Raw genomic sequence first — 20,184 nt, forward strand, 5'->3', positions numbered from 1 at the left:
AGCATGGGCACCACTACAGTATTGTCCCTCCTCAGCTCAAGGAAGCTAGGCTTTAGTACCCCTGTCAATCACTGGCTGCGGGCCATGAAGAGGGTGAGCTCGGGTAGGCTAAGAGCAACTTTCTACAAGCAATTGCCCTGAGTAGAGGGCAGCTGTGAGCCCTTACAGCCAACATTCACTGCAGACAAAAGTTGGGTGTGCCAGGGACTTCTCTGGTGGTCCAGTGGTAAAGAATCCACCTTACAGTGCAGGAGACACGGGTTTGATCTCTGTTCGGGGTATTAAGATCCCACATGCTGTGGGGCAACTAAACCTGTGGGCCACAACTACTGAGCTCGTGCGCCTCAACTAGAGCCTACAGCCCACGTTCCGCAAAGTACAGAGCCCATGCGCTCTGGAACCTGTGTGCCACAACTAGAGAGAGAAAACCCGCAGGCCACAACTAGAGAGACGCCCACACACCACAACAAAGAGCCCGTACGCCGCAACAGAAGATCCCACATGCCTCAACGAAGATCCCGCATGCCCCAGCTAAGACCCGACGCAGCCAAAAATAAATAAAAATTAATTAATTAATTAATTTTTAAAAAATGTTGGGTGTGCCAGTAAAGGGAATCTGGCAGGGCAGCAACACTATCTACTATACAGATAAACAGATTGAGAGTCTGAGAGCCATTATACAGGATGACCAGTGTCAGCAACATGTCATTGACCCAGAATAAAAGGGAGAATGCTGTCCATCAAAACAGACTTAAGAGCTATCACAACCAAATGTTGGGTCTTACATGACAAACAGTAGTAAAACTACACCAAAGAAATTCAACTATGAACTGATATTAGTTTATACCAAGGAACCATTGTTAATTTTGTTAAGTATGATAATGGCATTATGGTATGAAAGTAGCTGTCATATTTTTGAAAGATGCATAACAAAGTATTTAGAAGTGACATGGCAAAATGTCTGAGCTTTGCCTTAAAATACTTCAGCAAAGAAAAAGTAACAAAGTAAATACAGCACAATCTTGGTAATTATTCAATCTAGAGAATGGGTACATGTGAGTCCATTGTTGTATTTCTTTACTTCTGTATATTTGCAGGGATAAATGGGTGGAAGAATCAGACCTGGTGAAACACAACTCTTTGACTAACCACCCACTCTTTTCTAGTCCCAGGAAAGTTCCCAGACAATCTGCTCCCTCTACCTGTGACCTTGGGACTGGAAGAGCTGACAGCAGGCAGCAATGAATACCTGCCTAGAGGGGATCCCAACCTGGGCTCCCAACTCTCCCTCTCGAGCTCTTCCCATGCCCCTGCTTGGCCTCCCTCCTCATTGGCCCCCAAGAGCCTCTCACCAAAGGAGAGGCAAGACACCTCACCACCTCAGGAGCCTCCTCCCTTCCTGTCCGCGTGAGGCTTCCTCCGCATGGCAGGTACCCTACTTAAGTCAGTAGTCAAATCCTTCACTGGAGGCTGCAGAGCAGGGCTCAGGGCTCAGCACCAATGCACCCTTACTTAATCTCACCTGAGCCTCCAAAACCGGCGCCAGGCACGGAGGGGAGGCAGCAATCCCCTGCCAGCTGGGAGGGTGCCTGCCCACTACCGGCCACAGGCCGCGCAGGCCTCCAGTCTCCTTCCCTAAGCAGAAAGGAAAACTGGAAGCAGGGCCCCAGGACTTGTCCTGGAAGTTAAGGGCTATGGAGGGAGGAAGGAGGAGCAAGGAAGTGTCCCCTGAGGCTGCCAGATGGAGAAAAGCTTCCAGCCTGGGGAAGGGGCACGCTGAGCCACAGCAGAGGGAAGCAGAGCCTGTGCTTCCTTCTCTACATTCCTAACTTCCAGTCTTGTTTATTCTTAAAACAGATTGTGCTGGTCAATAGGCTGCCCCTAACTTTGACAATGGGATACAGATGACTAAGACTCTATCTTGGGAGAGGAGCTTCCAGGGGGCTTGTAGAGACAATCACATAAAGAGAACTATGCCCAGGAGTCAGGGCCATATTGGGGGTGACCGGTGTGCTGTGGGCAGCCAGGGGAGCCACAGAGGTAACCCTTCACAGCAGGGTGGGCCCTGGAAATCTCCCAGGCATAGAGCAGAAGCTAAGAGCCACAGCCCCAGAACTCCCAAAGTGGTGGTGAATGGTGCGGGGGAGGGTGATGAGCCCAAACAGGATTTCAGAAGGACAGCAGAGCAGAATTGCAGGGAGGGGCAGCAGCATTTGGACCCTCCAATGCAAGCTCTGCACCAAGAGGCTCAGGGCAAGGGAGGATGAGGGTCAACGGGGGAGGGAAGCCAGATTTCAGTTAAGCTGGGGGGAAGACTGTGAAAAAGCTGCCGTGAGGACTCCAGTAGCCGTTTCAGGGGATGGGCATAGGTGGAGAACACCAAGCAAAGTGGTGACAGAGGCCAGATGGCCTGGAGAACTGGCTTTAGAGGCTGAGCTGGAAAACACAAGGCTGAGAGTCCTGAGATTGTGACTTCAGGTATTACCAGTCTCTTATCAGCCTTGCAAAGAGCTCTGGGCCCCTCCAGGTCACAGTGCTCCAGAGAGAGAGGCCCAGGCCACAGGCAATTAGACACAGACCTACAAGGGCCAAAAACAGCACCAGGTGGGAGATGGCTGTCCCAGTGACTGTCCTAAGGGCCCAATCCTGATGGAGAGCTCCATTTCCCTCCAAAACAGTATCTGCCCAGGACCTGGTCCAGCCTGGCCAGGTCCCCATTGTGACTGGGAAGGAGATGAGGCAAAGAGAAAAACCCAATGTTGATTTCAAATGGGAGCAACACTTTGCCAAGTGTTTTACACCCATTGCTCCTTTATATCAAGTAGTATTTCTGCCTTTCTGTAAGATAACTGTTTTCTACCATGTTATGGAGATGGCTGAATTTTCTCCAAATTCAGAAGCAATGTTTGGCATAGTTTGACTTAAAACATGAACTATATAATACAGTTGAAATTTGGTTTTAGAGACATTGGGGCATTTCGTTTATTTTTACTATCATAAACTGGAGTGTGTGGGTGGGGGATATCCCTGTAAAGATTTTTAACGGAATTCAGAAATTTACATGTATTTAATTTGCTTTTCGTCATTCTTTTTATTGGAATTACATGTGAGAAAGGATTCCTAATGACTTCCTGTCTGCCTCTTCTCCCAAACCCATCAAAAGCAGCAAAGAAAATGAGAAACACGTGCTTCCCTGGTGGTGCAGTGGTCAAGAATCCACCTGCCAATGCAGAAGACACGGGTTCGATCCCTGGTCCGGGAAGATCCCACATGCTTCGGAGCCACTCAACCTGTGCGCCACAACTGCTGAGCCTGCACTCTAGAACCTGCAAGCCACAACTACTGAGCCCACACGCCACAACTACTGAGCCCGCCTGCTGCAATTTCTAAAGCCCTCACTCCTAGAGCCCATGCTCCACAACAAGAGAAGCCACCGCAATAATGAAGCCCACACACTGCAAGGAAGAGTAGCCCCTTCTCACCACAACTAGAGAAAGCCTGTGCACAGCAACGAAGACCCAACACAGCCAAAAATGAAAATAGTAAAAATTTTAAAAATTAAATTAAAAAAGATTTTTTAAGGGACCCATATCCATTAAAAAAGAAAAAGAAAAGAAAAGAAAATGAGAAACAGCAACTCTCTGTCTTTGATTAAATGAGGGAAAACCTCTAACTCCAAACTCTGAAATAAAATGAGAAAAACTGCCAGGGGCAGGGAACACTGGGCCATCCACAGAACCTTCAAGGCAGGACCAGTGCAGGACAGACCCATGCAAGTGGGTGGCCAACCCGGGGTGGGGGTTGGGACAAAACAAGAACATTTGATACAGTAGAGTGGAAAGAGATAAGGTGCTCAGAGAGATAAGCGGTTACATGCAGGACCTGGCAAACTGCTGCCTGGCTAACATGGGGAGTAGGGAGGGGCTCCAGGGGAAGCAGCTGCCGCTCTTGGTTAGCTCAGCAGAGGAGAGATCAGCAGCCTCAATCACACACACCTGTCTTATGAGGCGTCTCCATGAAATAATGCAAATACCTTGGCTCCTCCCCACACGATCCTTGTGAAAACAGCTCATCCAAGAAGAATTCAACCACAAAATGAATAGGCAAAGAATCTATACTGCAGGAAAAAAAGAAAGAGGAAAAATCAACAAGTGAAGAACATCTCTCCAAAAGATATTGTCGTAGAAAAGATGAGCATCATAAGCAAAGATACGCCCCCAAGAACTCATAGAGTATACTAAAACTATCACCTCCATCATGCAAGGTCTCAAAGCTGAATCGCAGGTGCTTGGTGAAGCAATGATAGGACAGCAGAAAGAAATGAAAACATTTTTTTTCTACCAGAGCTCAGGAAAAAGAGGGAGAGGAGAATTTGACTATCCCTGAAATAAAGGCCACATATGAAGCCATGAAGAGGGGATGAGGTATTATGAATAACAATCAGGGACAGAGAGAAAAGGATAGAAAATATTAAGAAAGATGAATTGAAAACGAGAAAATCAGAAAAAAAGATTAGAGAAAAATGGCAGACATAGAACAAAAGAGATCCCACTAGACAAATAGTTGGAATCTCTGAAGAAGATAAGCAAGAGAAAAAAAGAAATATTCAAAAATGATTCAGATAGTGGCAGGAACCCTTGTCCATCAGCTGATAAACAGGTAAACAAAATGTGATCTATCCATACAACAGAACACTGTTCAGCCATAAAAAGGAATGAAATTCTGATATATGCTACAACATGGATGAACCTTGAAAACATTATGCAGACCATAGAAGCCAGACATGAAAGGTCACATCTTATATGATCCCAATTATGTGAAATGTGCAGAATAGGCAAATCCATAGAGACAGAAGTAGATTAGTGCTTGTCAGTGGTGGGGGTGGAGGCAATGGGGAGTGACCAATAAGGAGAATGGGGTTTTTTCTGGGGTGTTGAAAATGTTGTGGAATTAGATAGTAGTGATGATTTTACAATTTTGTGACTATACTTTAAAACCATTGAATTGTATACTTTAAAAGGATAAATATACTAAAATAGTGTGCGAATTATATCTCAATTTTTTAAAATTTAAGTTTATTTATTTTTTGGCTGCGTTGGGTCTTCGTTGCTGTCCACGAGCTTTCTCTAGTTGTCATGAGCAGGGGTTACTCTTTGTTGAGGTGTGTGGGTTTCTCATTGCAGTGGCTTCTCTTGTTGCGGAGCACGGGCTCCAGGTGCGCAGGCTTCAGTAGTTGTGGCATGTGGTTTCAGTAGTTGTGGCTTGTGGAATCTAGAGCACAGGCTCAGTAGTTGTGGTACCTGGGCTTAGTTGCTCCGTGGCATGTGGGATCTTCCCGGACCAGGGCTCGAACTCGTGTCCCCTGCACTGGCAAGCAGATTCTTAACCACTGTGCCACCAGGGAAGTCCTATATCTCAATTTTTTTAAAAATGATTTAGATGAAAATAAAACAAAAAGATTCAGGTAACTCTTGCAAAACAGAAGAAACTTTGAGTCCACGGATTTAAAAGAGCATCACACCACATCCCAGAAATGAGCTCTCACCCATCAGTCAGCACTGAGACATCACCTGCAAAGACACTGAATTTCAAAGATAAAGCAAAGCAACAATCTTGTGGCTTCCAGGCCAAAAAGAAACAAGCACACAAAAATCAAGCCACCTGCAAGGGGTAGATCAAGCTACCTTCAGAATCTCCAAAAAATTTTCAACATCAGCAGATAGTGCAGCAATGTCTGCAAAGTCATTGAGGGAAAAAATGTGACCCAAAAATGTCATGCCCAAATTTCACACAAGTATCAAGGCATAGAGAGATGTTTTCAAAGTTTCAGAACTCATGAAGAGCCTGTTAGAATCTTGCCACTTGCAGTGTGATCTGCAGCATCAGCCTCACCTGGGAGATGTCAGTCAGACACTCAGACTTTCAGACCCCGTCCCAGACCTATTGAACCAGAGTCCTAAGAACATAAAAGTTGGAAAATCACTGTCCTAGAAGACAATTTTCAGCCAAAATGAACAGAAAAACTAGCAACAACAGCAACAAAGTCAGTAGTGAGCACTGAATACATTCACATGTACAACTGAGCCAAAAATGACTGCAGCGACTTTGGTTCCAGGAAATAGACTTAGAAATAATCAAAGAAACTGTCTTCGGTAAAGTCAGTAAAGGAGAGGCAGAAATGGTGGAAGATAGTATAAATATGTTGATTTTCTCATCTTTCCCAGCAGAATAGTAACTAGATACTGTCATTAGCTAATAAGTAATAAAAATATATTTAAAGGAATAAGACAGGGTGGAAATACCAAAAACATACTAAATGCTGAATGCAAGAGTCTGGAGGGCTCCTCACTGGGGAATCTGACCCCAAACAATTGGCCCACGTCATTACCCACTGTGAAGCTCCCAGTTGACAAGGCCCACCATGTTTTCAAAAAGTCCCCAGTTAGTATCTTAGGCCCCATTCTTAATCATGAGCAGGGAGCCAGGAATTGCTAGACATCTGAGAAAAATGTCGAACACATTTAAACAAAAGAGAAAAGAAGCAACCTGGAGGAATAGACACTATGCAGGGAGAATATTTTATACATGGGTTAAAACTCTTCAAATTATACACCCAAAATAGTGAATACTACTGTATGTAAATTTTTAATTAAGATTTTAAAAAACTATCATTGAAATCTTTAAAAAATTAAATATTCTTGGGACTTCCCTGGTGGCGCAGTGGTTAAGAATCCCCCTACCAATGCAGGGGACATGGGTTCAAGCCCTCGTCTGGGAGGATCCCACATGCCAGGGGGCACCTGAGCCCGTGCACCACAATTACTGAGCCTGCACTCTAGAGCCCGCGAGCCACAACTATTGAAACCCGCACGTCTAGAGTCCGTGCTCCGCAACAAGAGAAGCCACCGCAATGAGAAGCCCTCGCACTGCAACGAAGAGTGGCCCCGGCTCACCGCAACTAGAGAAAGCCCATGCACAGCAACGAAGACCCAATACAGCCAAAAATAACTAACTAAATAAAAAATTTTAAATGTCATGCTTAAAAAAAAAAAAATATCCTTAAAACAATAACAATGCTATTTTTTTTTCTTGTTTTTGGCGGTACGTGGGCCTCTTGCTGTTGTGACCTCTCCCGTTGCGGAGCACAGGCTTCGGACGCGCAGGCTCAGCGGCCATGGCTCACGGGCCCAGGCGCTCCGCGGCATGTGGGATCTTCCCGGACCAGGGTACGAACCCGTGTCCCATGCATCGGCCGGCAGACTCTCAACCACTGCACCACCAGGGAAGACCAACAATGCTATTTTTTAAAAAAGAAAGGAGGATAGAAGGAAAAGAGGGAGAGAGGGATGGAGGGGAAAAGGAAGGAAGGAATGAAGATTCAGAAAAAGAAAAAAAGGTCTTGGAAATTCAAAATCTGAAAGCATAAATGGAAAATATGCAATGTAAAAGTTGGAAGATAATTTGAGAAACTCTCTCAATAAGGAGGGCAAAAAAAAAAGGGCTACAAAAGATGAGAAAAATGAGAGAAACTCTCCAGGAGCTCAACCATCTAAATGAGAAAATGGAGGGGAGAAGATAATCAACAACCACAAAAAATAATAATAATTTTAGAAATGTTGCCAGAACTGAAGATCTTGACTTGAAGGTTGGAAGAAAGCTTCAAAAACCTACAGACCCACACCAAGGAAAGTTACTGTGAAATTCCAGAACACTGGGGACAAATAGAAGATTCCAAAAACTTGAAAAGAGGAAAAAACCAAGTCATACACAAAAACATCAAGAATCACAATGGCTTTAGATTTATCAACAACAACTCTGGAGGGAAGAAGACAAAGGAGTAATCATTTCAAAATATTGAAAGAAAATTATTTCCATCCTAGAATTTCATATCCAAGACAAACCAACAGTCAAGGGGGAAGGTTGAATAAGGATATTTTCAGGCATGCAAAGTCTAAAAATTGACCTCCCAAACATCTTTTCTTGAAAGGTTACTGCGATGTTCTCCACAAAAACAAAAGAGATAAACAAGAAAGGGGAAGAGATGGGTTAGAAGAACCAGAAGACCCAACATGGAAAGAAGTGATGAAAATCCCCAGGAGAACGTTGAAGGAGAATCGCTTGGTGCTGACTTTCATTGCACTGTCTTTATAACCGGAATACACACGGCCTACTGAGCCTGGTCCTGATTTTCATCTGTACTTGGTTATACAGGAAAAGTTCCTGCTCTTTTCCATGCCCTGCTGCCTGTATCAGCTGAGAACGCTCAGCCCACCACATAGAAATAGCCCCTTCCTCCTATCATAATGCTGCCAGATGTGCAGCACCTGGAAACTCCAGAACCCTGTGGGATTTCCCAACTGTGATGAGACCCTCCAAGACTCACTCACAATCTTGCCCACCACCTTCCCTGAGAGGGAAGTTCTGAGGTATGCCTCAGAACCTCTGTTCAGTGTAACCTCTGGAGCTTCATCTAACAGTGGCCATACTGCCCTTTCCTTACACAGATGGGTTTACTACTTGGGTTTTCAAAGCTATACAGTGCATTCTTTAGGAGTACATACATAGAAGTAAAACCACAAAGAAAAGCAAAGAGGACATACATAAGTGAGGCTAGTGGTTATCTGGGGGAGGTTAGGGACATTGAGTGGTTTGTGGGGGAGGGACAAATAGATTAGTTATGGTTCTGGTAACAGTCTGTTTCCCAACCTGAGAGATGAGTATGCAGCTATTCACTTTATTATTTCCTCTTTCAACTGTAAATATACATTTTCTCTATGTATGTTATATTTCAGAATAAAGATTGTTTGATTTTTTACATACACGTATGCAGATATTCCATGCATATTTTTTTGCCCCAAAATTCTAACTGAAAAAAAAGTCACCTGGGTTTCCCTGGTGGCGCAGTGGTTGAGAATCTGCCTGCTAATGCAGGGGACACGGGTTCGAGCCCTGGTCTGGGAGGATCCCACATGCTGCGGAGCAACTAGGCCTGTGAGCCACAACTACTGAGCCTGCACGTCTGGAGCCTGTGCTCTGCAACGAGAGGCCACGATAGTGAGAGGCCCACGCAACACAATGAATACTGGCCCCCGCTTGCCACAACTAGAGAAAGCCCTCGCACAGAAAAAAAGACCCAACACAGCAAAAATAAATAAATAAATTACTAAACTCCTACCCCCAACATCTTCTTTAAAAAACAAAAGTCACCTGGCAGATGGTAGTTGCTGTTTCTTTGCAAAATGCTATGCAAGTAAGCAAACAGACATCACTGTTTACTTTCAAATATAAGTGCCTGTCGCAGTTGATGGGGAGATTGGAGCTCAAAAAGAATAAAAGCCCAAGCCTCTGGATGTTAAGTTTGCATTCCCTGGTGAAATGGCAGCAAGAAACTGGGCCAGGATCAATTCTACCACAACACCTCCCAATACAGATTGGGCCCTGTACTCTCATTCTACCTGCCAGCTAGACTCACAGCCCTTAGCTGCTCACCATAAACAATAGAAGAAAGTACACGCCTCTCATTCAAAGCCACTCTCATCTCCACACTCAAACCTCATGGGGTTTCTCACTGTATTATTCAAGGAACATCAAATACCCTTTCACACTTTGAACTTTTCACTGGTGATTCCCTCTGACTGCAGAGTTATCCCGCCATGCGCCCCCCCGCCCGCAGCATAACAAAATCCTACACACCCTTGAAGGCTCACCTCAAAGTTCTCTCCCTTATAAAACCTTCCCAGAGCCTCTGGGCTCCCACACCACCGTGCGTCCCTAATGTGAGCCCCTATCACATTGTACTCAATGGCTTGTCACTCTGTGCTCCCTTTTCTAGATCAGGAGCTCCTCAGCCAAGAACAGTATCTTTTTCTTCTAAATGTTTACCCATCACCAAGCTGAGCTGTGACATGGAGGGAGTGCTAACAAAGGCCTACTGAATGAATAAATGGCATTCTTTTGCAATGGGACAAACTGGAAACACACAGACACTCTATCATCTGAATGATCTTTTTAAATCAAAGAAAATCAAGTGGGAGCTAGAAGTAACTTCATGGGAGACCTAAGATCCCTGGTGAAGCCAGTTCTATAGATGAGCCAGGCCCAGGAAGTGTCAAACACTCCTTATGTGATGGTTCTAGGGCTATGGCTTCCTAAAGGGCAATATTATGTTGCCAGGAAGAATATTCTTTCCTCCAGGGAGACAGTTTTGTCATCTGCAAGAAAATTAACGCTTCCTTGGCAAGGCGAGCTTCCTTATGAGGTACATTACTAAAGAAAATAAGGTTTTCTTCACTGGTAGGGGAACAAACACCACACACACACACACACACACACACACACACACAGTCCCATCTTAGAAAGCAATACATTTGAAGGCAGAAAGGAGGAACAGTACCACACCTGGGGTTTTAACCTCATCAGGTCATATTGTCAACAAAAAAATTAATCAGTCAATCTAAGAAAAAAATGGAAATTTTAATTCAAGCTAAATTGACGATTATAATCCAGGAAAAACATCTCAGAAAGCTCTGAGAACTGTTCCTCCTGTTAGAAGTCAAGGCAGAATTATGTAAGTTTTTTGAGACAGAGGGCTGTACATTAAATGACAGTTTACACAGTCCAGATCAAAGCATCATCGTGGCCCCTTACAAGATCAGGAAGGAATGTCATCTTTAAGGAGTTGTCTTGTTGATGCTAGGAGAATATTGTTCTTCATTGTTGAGCAGGTATTTCTGCCAATGGGGAAGCTTTGGTTGATGTATAATGCAGATACACAATGCACAGAGTAGGCCAAAGGGCAGATAAAATTTTTATGTTTAAATTTTTCTTGTCTTGCCATAAAATATGAATTTTATTTCACAATATCAAGTGTACCCTGAAAACTCATCCTGAGATCAAGCCAGCCCAAGTCCATGGAAGAAACCCACACTACTATGCAAAAGGTGCCAGAGAAAATTTGCAGCCACCAATCCCTGTGCTGTAGAGCTGATCCATTTTACTTGGACTGAAGTTGTAACATCTTAGGCATAGCAGTGTCACTAAGTGGACATCAGCAATTGGACACATGAGCTGTCTTAACATAGCATGACACACAGTTCACTCTGAAAACAAGTGGGATCAATCTGAAGAAGGGAACTTTCATTTGCTTAATTGGGTGTCCTCCCTTGCTAGGGGCCAAGTTAATGTGAAGGCAAGCAAGGGTCCCAGGAAGGTGAACACTTTGATGTAAATGCTGTAGGAGGAAGGAAGAATGATATTGTTCCCCATCCTGGAAGCAGAACTGAAGTATGGGAGAGGGGACTGGCTTTGGGCCAGGCCTTGTTTTGAGTCTCCTTCCTGAGATGGAGGACCTAATGCCAAGCTCCAAAAGGAGTTGATGTCTTGAGATCCAAAAGGTCCCTTGTGGTCTGACAAGTCCTGAAGGAGGAATTCCTTCCGTGAGCCCTGCATAGCTGTGGCCTCCTGCTATTCCAGTAAGCTCCAAATGGCTGACTGGTAGACAGGCTGTCCCATTCTATCGGAAACTGAGAATCCTACATGTGTACGATGTGCAGGCTGACAGTGGGATAGGAAAAATCAAGGTGATCCACCAAAGAGATCTGATAGGTAAAGCCACCTCCAGCACATTCCAAGAAGACAGTTCGCCAAACAGAATCTGACTCCTCAAAGATCAGGGAAAGAGTGTGGAGGACCAACCAATAATGGAATAATGGAGCTGTTTGACACCTCACTCTGAAAGGTCTGTCAGGCCATATCCGTAGGTTGCAACCACTGTGCAATCCACCCAGGGAGATTCATGAAGTCATTCTTTTAACAAATATTTATGGGGCATATATCATGTGCCAGACACTTCTGGGCACTTGGGAAGGATCATGGAACCAAACAAAAATCCCTGTCCTCATGGGTTTACCTTCCAGTAGTACAAATAGACAATGAGCATAAAAAATAAATACATTATATGAGAGCTTGGAAGTGATAAGAAAGATTGAAAAATAAAAAGTAGACCAGAGTAAGGGCAACAAGAGTGCTAGAGGGTTGGCAGGGGTATGAGAAAGCAATTTTTAAAAAAATTAAGTCTTGGATTCTTTTTTTTTTTTTTTTTTTGCAGTACACGGGCCTCTCACTGCTGTGGCCTCTTCCGTTGCGGAGCACAGGCTCCAGACGCGCAGGCTCAGCGGCCATGGCTCACGGGCCCAGCCGCTCGGCGGCATGTGGGATCTTCCCGGACCGGGGCACGAACCCGCGTCCCCTGCATCGGCAGGCGGACTCCCAACCACTGCGCCACCAGGGAAGCCCTAGGCTTGGATTCTTTAAAATGTTTCCTGGAATATTTTATTAACATTCTTCACTTTTATATAAACCATGAATATTATCTAAATTTGTGAGAAAGCAATTTCTAAATAAGGTGCGCCTCAGAACGAGGAAATGACTTTTGAACACATATTTGAAGGCAGTTGAAGGAGATCTCATTCCTTCAGTGAGGAACCTAGCATATTTCACACCTGGAATAGATAATATTTTAACACCCCTCTCCTCCATAAGAAAAATATTTTCAGGAACAATCATGATGAATAATTATGGTAGTTAGAAAAGAAATGCAGAAAGTGAAAACTTTCTTCTATTGAACTTTATATATATAATAAAGTTAATAAACAAATGTCACAGTGCCCAAAAAGGGTGGAAAACCATGGTTTTTATATCTACCTGAAAAGTGATTTAACTGGAAGACAGTTTGCAGTATCTTACAGACACTAAATGTATTCTTACCATTTCATTCAGCAATGACGCTCCTTGGTGTTTACTGAAATAAGTTGAAAACTTATGTCCACACAGAAATTTACACATAGATGTTTATAGCAGCTTTATTCATAATAGCCCCAAATTTGGAAGAACATAAGATGTACTTTAATAGGCAAATGGGTAAATGAACTGTGATACTGCCATATAATGAAATATTATTCAGTAATAAAAAGAAATGAAATGAAAATGGGGACATTGCTATTGATAATCAACAAAAGAATTATGAGAATGCTATGAATAGTTGTACCAACAACTAGATAACCTAGATGAAATCTTAGAAACCAAAGATCTACCAAGACAGAAATAGAAAATCTGAATAGACTCATAACTAATAAAGAGATTGAATCAGTAATCAAAAATCTCCTGACAAATAAAGATGATAGGCCAGATGGCTTCACTGAAAACTTCTACTGAAAAATTCTATCAAACATTTAAAGAAGAACTAACACCAAAAAAGTGAAGAAGAGGGATTACTTCCTAACGCATAGAATGACAATATAAAGCCAAGACTGCCTTTATATCAAAGCCAGGCACAGATACTACAAGAAAAGAAAACTACAGACCAATATCCCTTATGAACATTAATGCAAAAGTTCTCAACATATACAGGCAGAACCGGAGATAAAGCAAGTTTGGTTCCAGACCACCACAATAAAGCAAATGTCACAATAAATGGAGTCACACAAATTTTTTGGTTTCTTGGTACATATAAAAGTTATGTTTATACTATCCTGTAGTCTATTAAGTATGCAATAGCATTATGTCTAAAAAAAATTGTACACAACTTAATTTTAAAATATGTCATTGCTAAACAATGCTAATCATCATCCAAACCTTCAGCTGGTTGTAGTAGTAACATCAAAGATCACTCATCATCAGGAATTCCCTGGCGGTCCAGTGGTTAGGACTCAGGACTTTTACTTCTGGGGACCAGGTTCAATCCCTGGTTGGGGAACTAAGACCCCACAAGCTGCGCGGAGCAGCCAGAAAAAAAAAAACCAAAACCACTCCTATAGATCACCATAACAAATATAATAATAATGAAATTTTTGAAATATTGTGAGAATGACCAAAATGTGACACAGAGACATGAAGTGAGCAAATGCTGTTGGAAAAATGGGGCCAACAGACTTGCCTGATGTATGGTTGCCACAAACCTTCTATTTGTAAAAAGCACAATATCTGCAAAGCACAATAAAATGAAGCACAGTAAAACGAGGTATGCCTATACTAGCAAACTGAATTCAGCTGCATATTAAAAGATTATACACAATGGCCAAGTGGGATTTATTCCTGGAATAAAGGATAGCTCAACATATGAAAATCAATCAATGTAGAACACATATTAACAAAATGAAGGGGAAAAACACATGATCATCTCAATTGTTGCAGAAAAAGCATTTGACAAAATTCAACACCCTCTCATGATAAAAACACTATAGAAACTAGGAATAGAAAGAAACTCTCTCAACATAATAAAAGTCGTATATGAAAAACCCACAGCTAACATCCTATTCAGTGGTGAGAGACTTTTCCTCTAAGATGGGGAATAAGACAAGGATACCTGGTTTTGCCACTTCTATTCAACATATAATTGGAAGTTCTAACCAGAGCAGTCAATCAAGAAAAAGAAATAAAAGGCATCCCAATTGGGAAAGAGAAAGTAAAATTATCTCCATTCACAGATGACATTATACTATATGTAGAAAACTCCACACACACACCAAAGCGGGGAGTGGGGGGGACCTCTTAGAACTAATAAATGAAATCAGCAAAATTGCAAGGTATAAAATCAACACTAAAAAATTAGTTGCATTTCTATACACTAACAATGAACAACCGCAAAAGGAAATTAATAAACAATTCCATTTACAATAACATCAAAAAGAATAAAATACCTAGGAATTAGCTTATTCAAGGGGGTAAAAGATTTCCACACTGAAAACTACAAAACATTGCTGAAATAAATGAAAGAAGACATAGATAAATGGAGAGACAACCCATGTTCATAGATTAGAAAACAGTATTGTTAAGATTTCCACAATACTCAGTGATCTACATTTTTAACCCAATCTCCATCAAAATCCCAATGGCATTTTATGCACGGTAGAAAAATCCATCCTAAAGTTCATATGGAAGTTCAAGGGAACTTCCAAAAAGACAAAACAATCTTGAAAAAGAAGAACAAGTTGGAGGACTCACTCTTTCTGGTTTCAAAACTTATTACAGGCCGGCTCGGCGCCCGCCGCGCGGCGGCCCTGGGGGCGCGGCTGGGCCGGCGGCCCGGGCCCGAAGCGGGCTCGGAGGCTGGGGCGGAGGCGGGGTGCGGGCCGGCGCCCTATGAGCGCCGGGTGCGCTGGCTCCGCGAGATCCAGTCGACGCTCCGCGAGCGGCGCCCGGCGCGCGCCCGGCAGCTGCTGCGCCTCCTGCGCCAGGACCTGGGCCTCGAGGGGACCCTCCTCACAGACATCCTCTACAGGAATGTGGCCTTCCTCAATCTGGTGGATCCCATCTCCCACGACCTGCTTGTGAACCTGGCCCGGGACCTGCAGTGCCCCAAGTCGCGCTGCCCCCGCAGGACTATGAGCTCTGGAAGTCCTCAGACAAGACCTGCCGGCAGCTCATCTACCACCTCACCCCTCACTCCAAGCGGCAGCAGGGGTCCAGCCTTCCCCGAAGGAAGACCCAGAGCTGCCTCAAGAGCAACCTCCAGAAGACTCTGCTGGCAGGGGAGACCGTGAACCTATCGGGGATACAACTGTCGGTGCGGGACGTGCAGCATATCATGCGCTACCTGGGCAGCCAGGGCGCCAGGCTGGCAGTGCTGGACCTGAGCTTCACGGGGCTGAGTGATGAGCTGCTGCACCGGCTGCTGCCCAGCCTCTGGACGCTGCCCCGTCTCACCCAGCTTCTGCTCAACAGCAACCGGCTGCCGCGGGCTACCGCCCGTGAGCTCACTAAGGCGATCAAGGACACCACCAAGTTCCCGGTGCTGGCCCGGGTGGGCCTGGGCAACAACGTGGATGTGGCCTCCCTGCCCCAGCCCCTGCTGGTTGGCCTTAGCCGTAGGCTAAGCCAGCGCACCTCGCTGCCCACCATCTACGAGAGCCTGGACCCAGAGCCTGAGGGTGGCATGGCCGGGGCCACGGCCCTTGCTTCCAGCTGGGGCTCTGCAGCTGCCGGGCCAGGGCCCGAGCCCCAGGCCTGCTGCACCAGGTGACCCGCCACCCGCCCTGGCTCCTGCTTCCTGACTAGCAACGCACCCGAGCACGTGGGAGGGGGTGATGGAGGCAGAGTTACCCCACAGGACCCAGATCCCCGTGCACAGGAGGATGGGCTCATTGGAGACTGGATGGTCGGTCCAGGCTGGAGTCTCAGCCTTCCCTCAGCAGAAGGGGCCTGGCACCTACTGTGCAGACCCCACAATAAAGGCTGATGCCACCTCCAAAAAACAAAACAAAACAAAAAACACCTTACTACAAAGCTAAACAATGTGGTACTGGCATAAACACAGACATATAGACCAATGGAATAGAATAGAGAGCTCAGAAATAAACTCTTGCACATATGGTTAAATGAATTTCAGCTAGGGTGTCAAGACTATTCACTGGGGGAAAGATAGTCTTTAACAAATGGTGCTGGGAAAATTGGATATCCACATGCAAAAGAATAAAGTTGGACCCTTACCTTACACCATATACAAAAATTAACTCAAAATGGATCAAATCAAAGGCCCAAATATACAATCTAATACTATAAAACTCCTAGAGGCATACATTGGGGAAAATATTCATGACTTTGAATTTGGCAATGATTTCTTGGATGTGACAAGACAGTAAAAGAAAAAATAGATAAATGAGACTATATGAAAATTAAAACTTCTGTACATCAAAAGACACAATCCACAGAGTGAAAAAGAAACTTAAGGAATAGGATAAAATATTTACAAATCTATATAAAATATATAGAATATATATACTCCTACAATTTAACAACAAAAACCCAAATAATCCAATTTTTTAATAGGCAAAGGACTTGAACGGACATTTTTTTCAGAGATGATATACAAATGGTGCACAAGCACATGAATAGATGCTCAACACACTAATAATTAGGAAAATGAAAATGAAAATCACAGTGATTCCAGTCTGGCATGTAGGGAGCTTAGAAATCAACACTCCATTCTAAGAATAAGAAAGAAAGAAAAAAAACACTGGAATATCAGCAACTTTTCTTAGATCTGTCAAAGAAGCAAGGTCACAGGGCAAACCACAGCCCCCAAAATTGGAGAGACAGAAAAGTGGATACAAATAATCACAACTTACTGTAGCAGAAACCCACAAGCAGAAACCTCCTCAGGAACCAGTACCAGGGTAGGAAAGTCTGAACTGTAATTTACAAATTGCTAGATGCTCAGTGTGGATAAGTCTGAAAATTAAAAATTCCAGAGGGGGCCCTCACTTCTGTGAATTTAATCCACAGGAGCTCAACCAGGTTAAGTGTCTATGAATCCCCCTGAATATCAGGGAAAATCTCCTTGGGCTCCCATCAGGGGGAGTGGAAAAGTAACCATTTTGACATATGCCAAAGCATTCTTTTCTTCTTAACAAGGCCTGCCCTCAAGAAAAACTACTTTACCAGAGCCTAACCTACTGAGATTTTATCAGTGTTTAACACTGGGAGAAGGAAAATACCTAACTTCAACCATTGGGGGGTGGGGGTGGGTGGGTACTAAGAGGCATTTGTAAACTTCACAGCCCAGGAGCACAGGCTCATTGAAAGACTGAGACCAAATCATAGGACTACAGAATGCTTCTCCTACTCTGACACCTTACCACCACATTCCTAAAAGACTATTCACCAGAGTTACTTTCACCCAGTACATTATGTCTGGTTTTCAACAACAAAAAAATTACAATGCATATTACAAGACAAAAAAATGCCATTTGAAGAGACAAAGCAAGCATCAGAGTCAGATATGGCAGGGATGCTGGAATTATCAAATCATGAATTTAAAATAACTATGACTAATATGCTAAGAACTCTAACGGAAAAAGTAGATGACATAAGAGAACACATGCATAAGGTAAGCAGACAGGTGGAAATTCTAAGAAAGAATCAAAGGGAAATACTAGAGATCCAAAACGCTGTAGCAGAATGAAGAATCCCTTTGATGGGTCATTAGTAGACTGGACACATCTGAGGAAAGAATCTCTGAGCTTGAGGATATGTCAATAGAAGCTTCCAAAACTGGAAAGAGAAGAGAGAAAAGACTGAAAAAAATGAAATAGACTATCCAAGAACTGTGGGATAACAACCAAAAGTATAATATAGGTGTAACAGGAATACCAGAAGGAAAAGAAAGACAGAAAAGAACAGAAGCAATATTTCAAACATTAATGAATGAGAATTTCCCCCAAATTAATGTCAGACACCAAACCACAGATCCAGGAAGTTCAGAGAACAGCAAGCAGAATAAATGCTGAAAACAAAAACAAAAGAAACAAAAACTATACTTTGTTATATCATAATCAAACTGCAGAATATCAAAGATAAAGAAAAATTTTGAAAAAACTGGGGGAAGGGGGACTTCTTACCTATAGAGAAGCAAAGATAAGAATTATACCCAACTACTCCTCAGAAACTATGTGAGAAGAGAGTGAAGTGAAATATTTAACGTATTGAGAGAAAATAAACACCAACCTAGAATTCTATATTATATTTTCATAATTCTGTGAAACTATCCTTCAAAAATGAAGCATAAATAGAGACTTCCTCAAACAAACAAAACTTGAAGGAATTTGTGGACAGTAGACCTGCCTTGCAAGAAATGTTAATTGGAACTTCCCTGGCAGTCCAGTAGTTAAGACTACGTGTTTCCATTGTATGGGGCATGGGTTCCATCCCTGGTCAGGGAACTAAGATCTTACACAGCCAAAAACAAACAAAAAAGAGTTAATAGAATTCTTCAGAAAGAGGGAAAGCAACATAGGTCAGAAACTTGGATCTACATAAAGAGATCTCCATTAGAGAAGAAATAAGTGAAGGTAAAATGAAAACCTTAAATTTTTTGTTTTTAATTGATTTAATAGATAACAGTTCATTCAAGATAATAAAGCAACAAAATACTCAATGATTATAGCTTAGAGGTAAGTTAACTGAATGATAGCAGTGATACAGGGATAGGAAAGAGGAATTAGAAATATTTTGTTGTTATAAGATACTTGCACTACCCATGAAGTGATACAGTATTGTTTCTTTGTTTTTTGTTTTTTTTAGAGTCATCAACATTAAGTATGATACTTTTATTGTGCCTAGGTTTAATATAAGCTAAATAAAATCTTGTTATATCTGTTACAAATTTGTCAGCAAGGAATATAACTCAATGTGAAGAAACGTTTTTTAATTTTTAAATTTTATTTATTATTTTATACAGCAGGTTCTTATTAGTCATCAGTTTTGTTTTGTTTTGTTTTGTTTTTGCGGTACGCGGGCCTCTCACTGTTGTGGCCTCTCCCGTTGCGGAGCACAGGCTCGAGACGTGCAGGCTCAGCGGCCATGGCTCACGGGCCCAGCCGCTCCGCGGCACGTGGCATCTTCCCGGACCAGGGCACGAACCGATGTCCCCTGCATCAGCAGGCGGACTCTTCAACCACTGCGCCACCAGGGAAGCCCTAGTCATCAGTTTTATACACATCAGTGTATACATGTCAATCCCAATCGCCCAATTGATCACACCACCACCCCAACCCCCCCACCGCTTTCCCCCCTTGGTGTCCATACATTTGTTCTCTACATCTGTGTCTCAGTTTCTGCCCTGCAAACTGGTTCATCTGTACCATTTTTCTAGTTTCCACATATACACGTTAATATATGATATTTGTTTTTCTCTTTCTGACTTACTTCACTCTGTATGACAGTCTCTAGATCCATCCATGTCTCAATAAATGACCCAGTTTCGTTCCTTTTTATGGCTAATATTCTATTGTATATATGTACCACATCTTCTTTATCCATTCGTCTGTCAATGGGCATTTAGGCTGCTTCCATGACCTGGCTATTGTAAATAGTGCTGCAATGAACATTAGGGTGCATGTGTCTTTTTGAATTATGGTTTTCTCTGGGTATATGCCCAGTAGTGGGATTGCTGGATCATATGGTAATTCTATTTTTAGTTTTTTAAGGAACCTCCATACTGTTCTCCATAGTGGCTGTATCAATTTACATTCCCACCAACAGTGCAAAAGGGTTCCATTTTCTCCACACCCTCTCCAGCATTTGTTGTTTGTAGACTTTCTGATGATGCCCATTCTAACTGGTGTGAGGTGATACCTCACTGTAGTTTTGATTTGCATTTCTCTAATAATTAGTGATGTTGAGCAGCTT

General features: G+C 43.2%; 1 protein-coding gene and 1 non-coding gene across 2 annotated transcripts; both read left to right on the forward strand.

Moving 5' to 3' along the window:
* Positions 1–84: 84 nt before the first annotated feature.
* Positions 85–16,108, forward strand: LOC101286255 (leucine-rich repeat-containing protein 75B-like). Its single transcript, XM_033414930.2, is given in 3 exon segments — positions 85–103; positions 15,028–15,359; positions 15,362–16,108. Coding segments are annotated over 3 exon segments (1,008 nt in total). The 3' UTR covers positions 16,019–16,108.
* Positions 13,682–13,753, forward strand: TRNAK-UUU (transfer RNA lysine (anticodon UUU)). The gene has a single exon. It is a non-coding gene; the product is annotated as a tRNA-Lys (tRNA).
* Positions 16,109–20,184: the final 4,076 nt, after the last annotated feature.

The sequence above is a fragment of the Orcinus orca genome, chromosome 3, assembly GCF_937001465.1.
Source record: "Orcinus orca chromosome 3, mOrcOrc1.1, whole genome shotgun sequence".
NCBI classification, from domain to species: Eukaryota; Metazoa; Chordata; class Mammalia; order Artiodactyla; family Delphinidae; genus Orcinus; species Orcinus orca.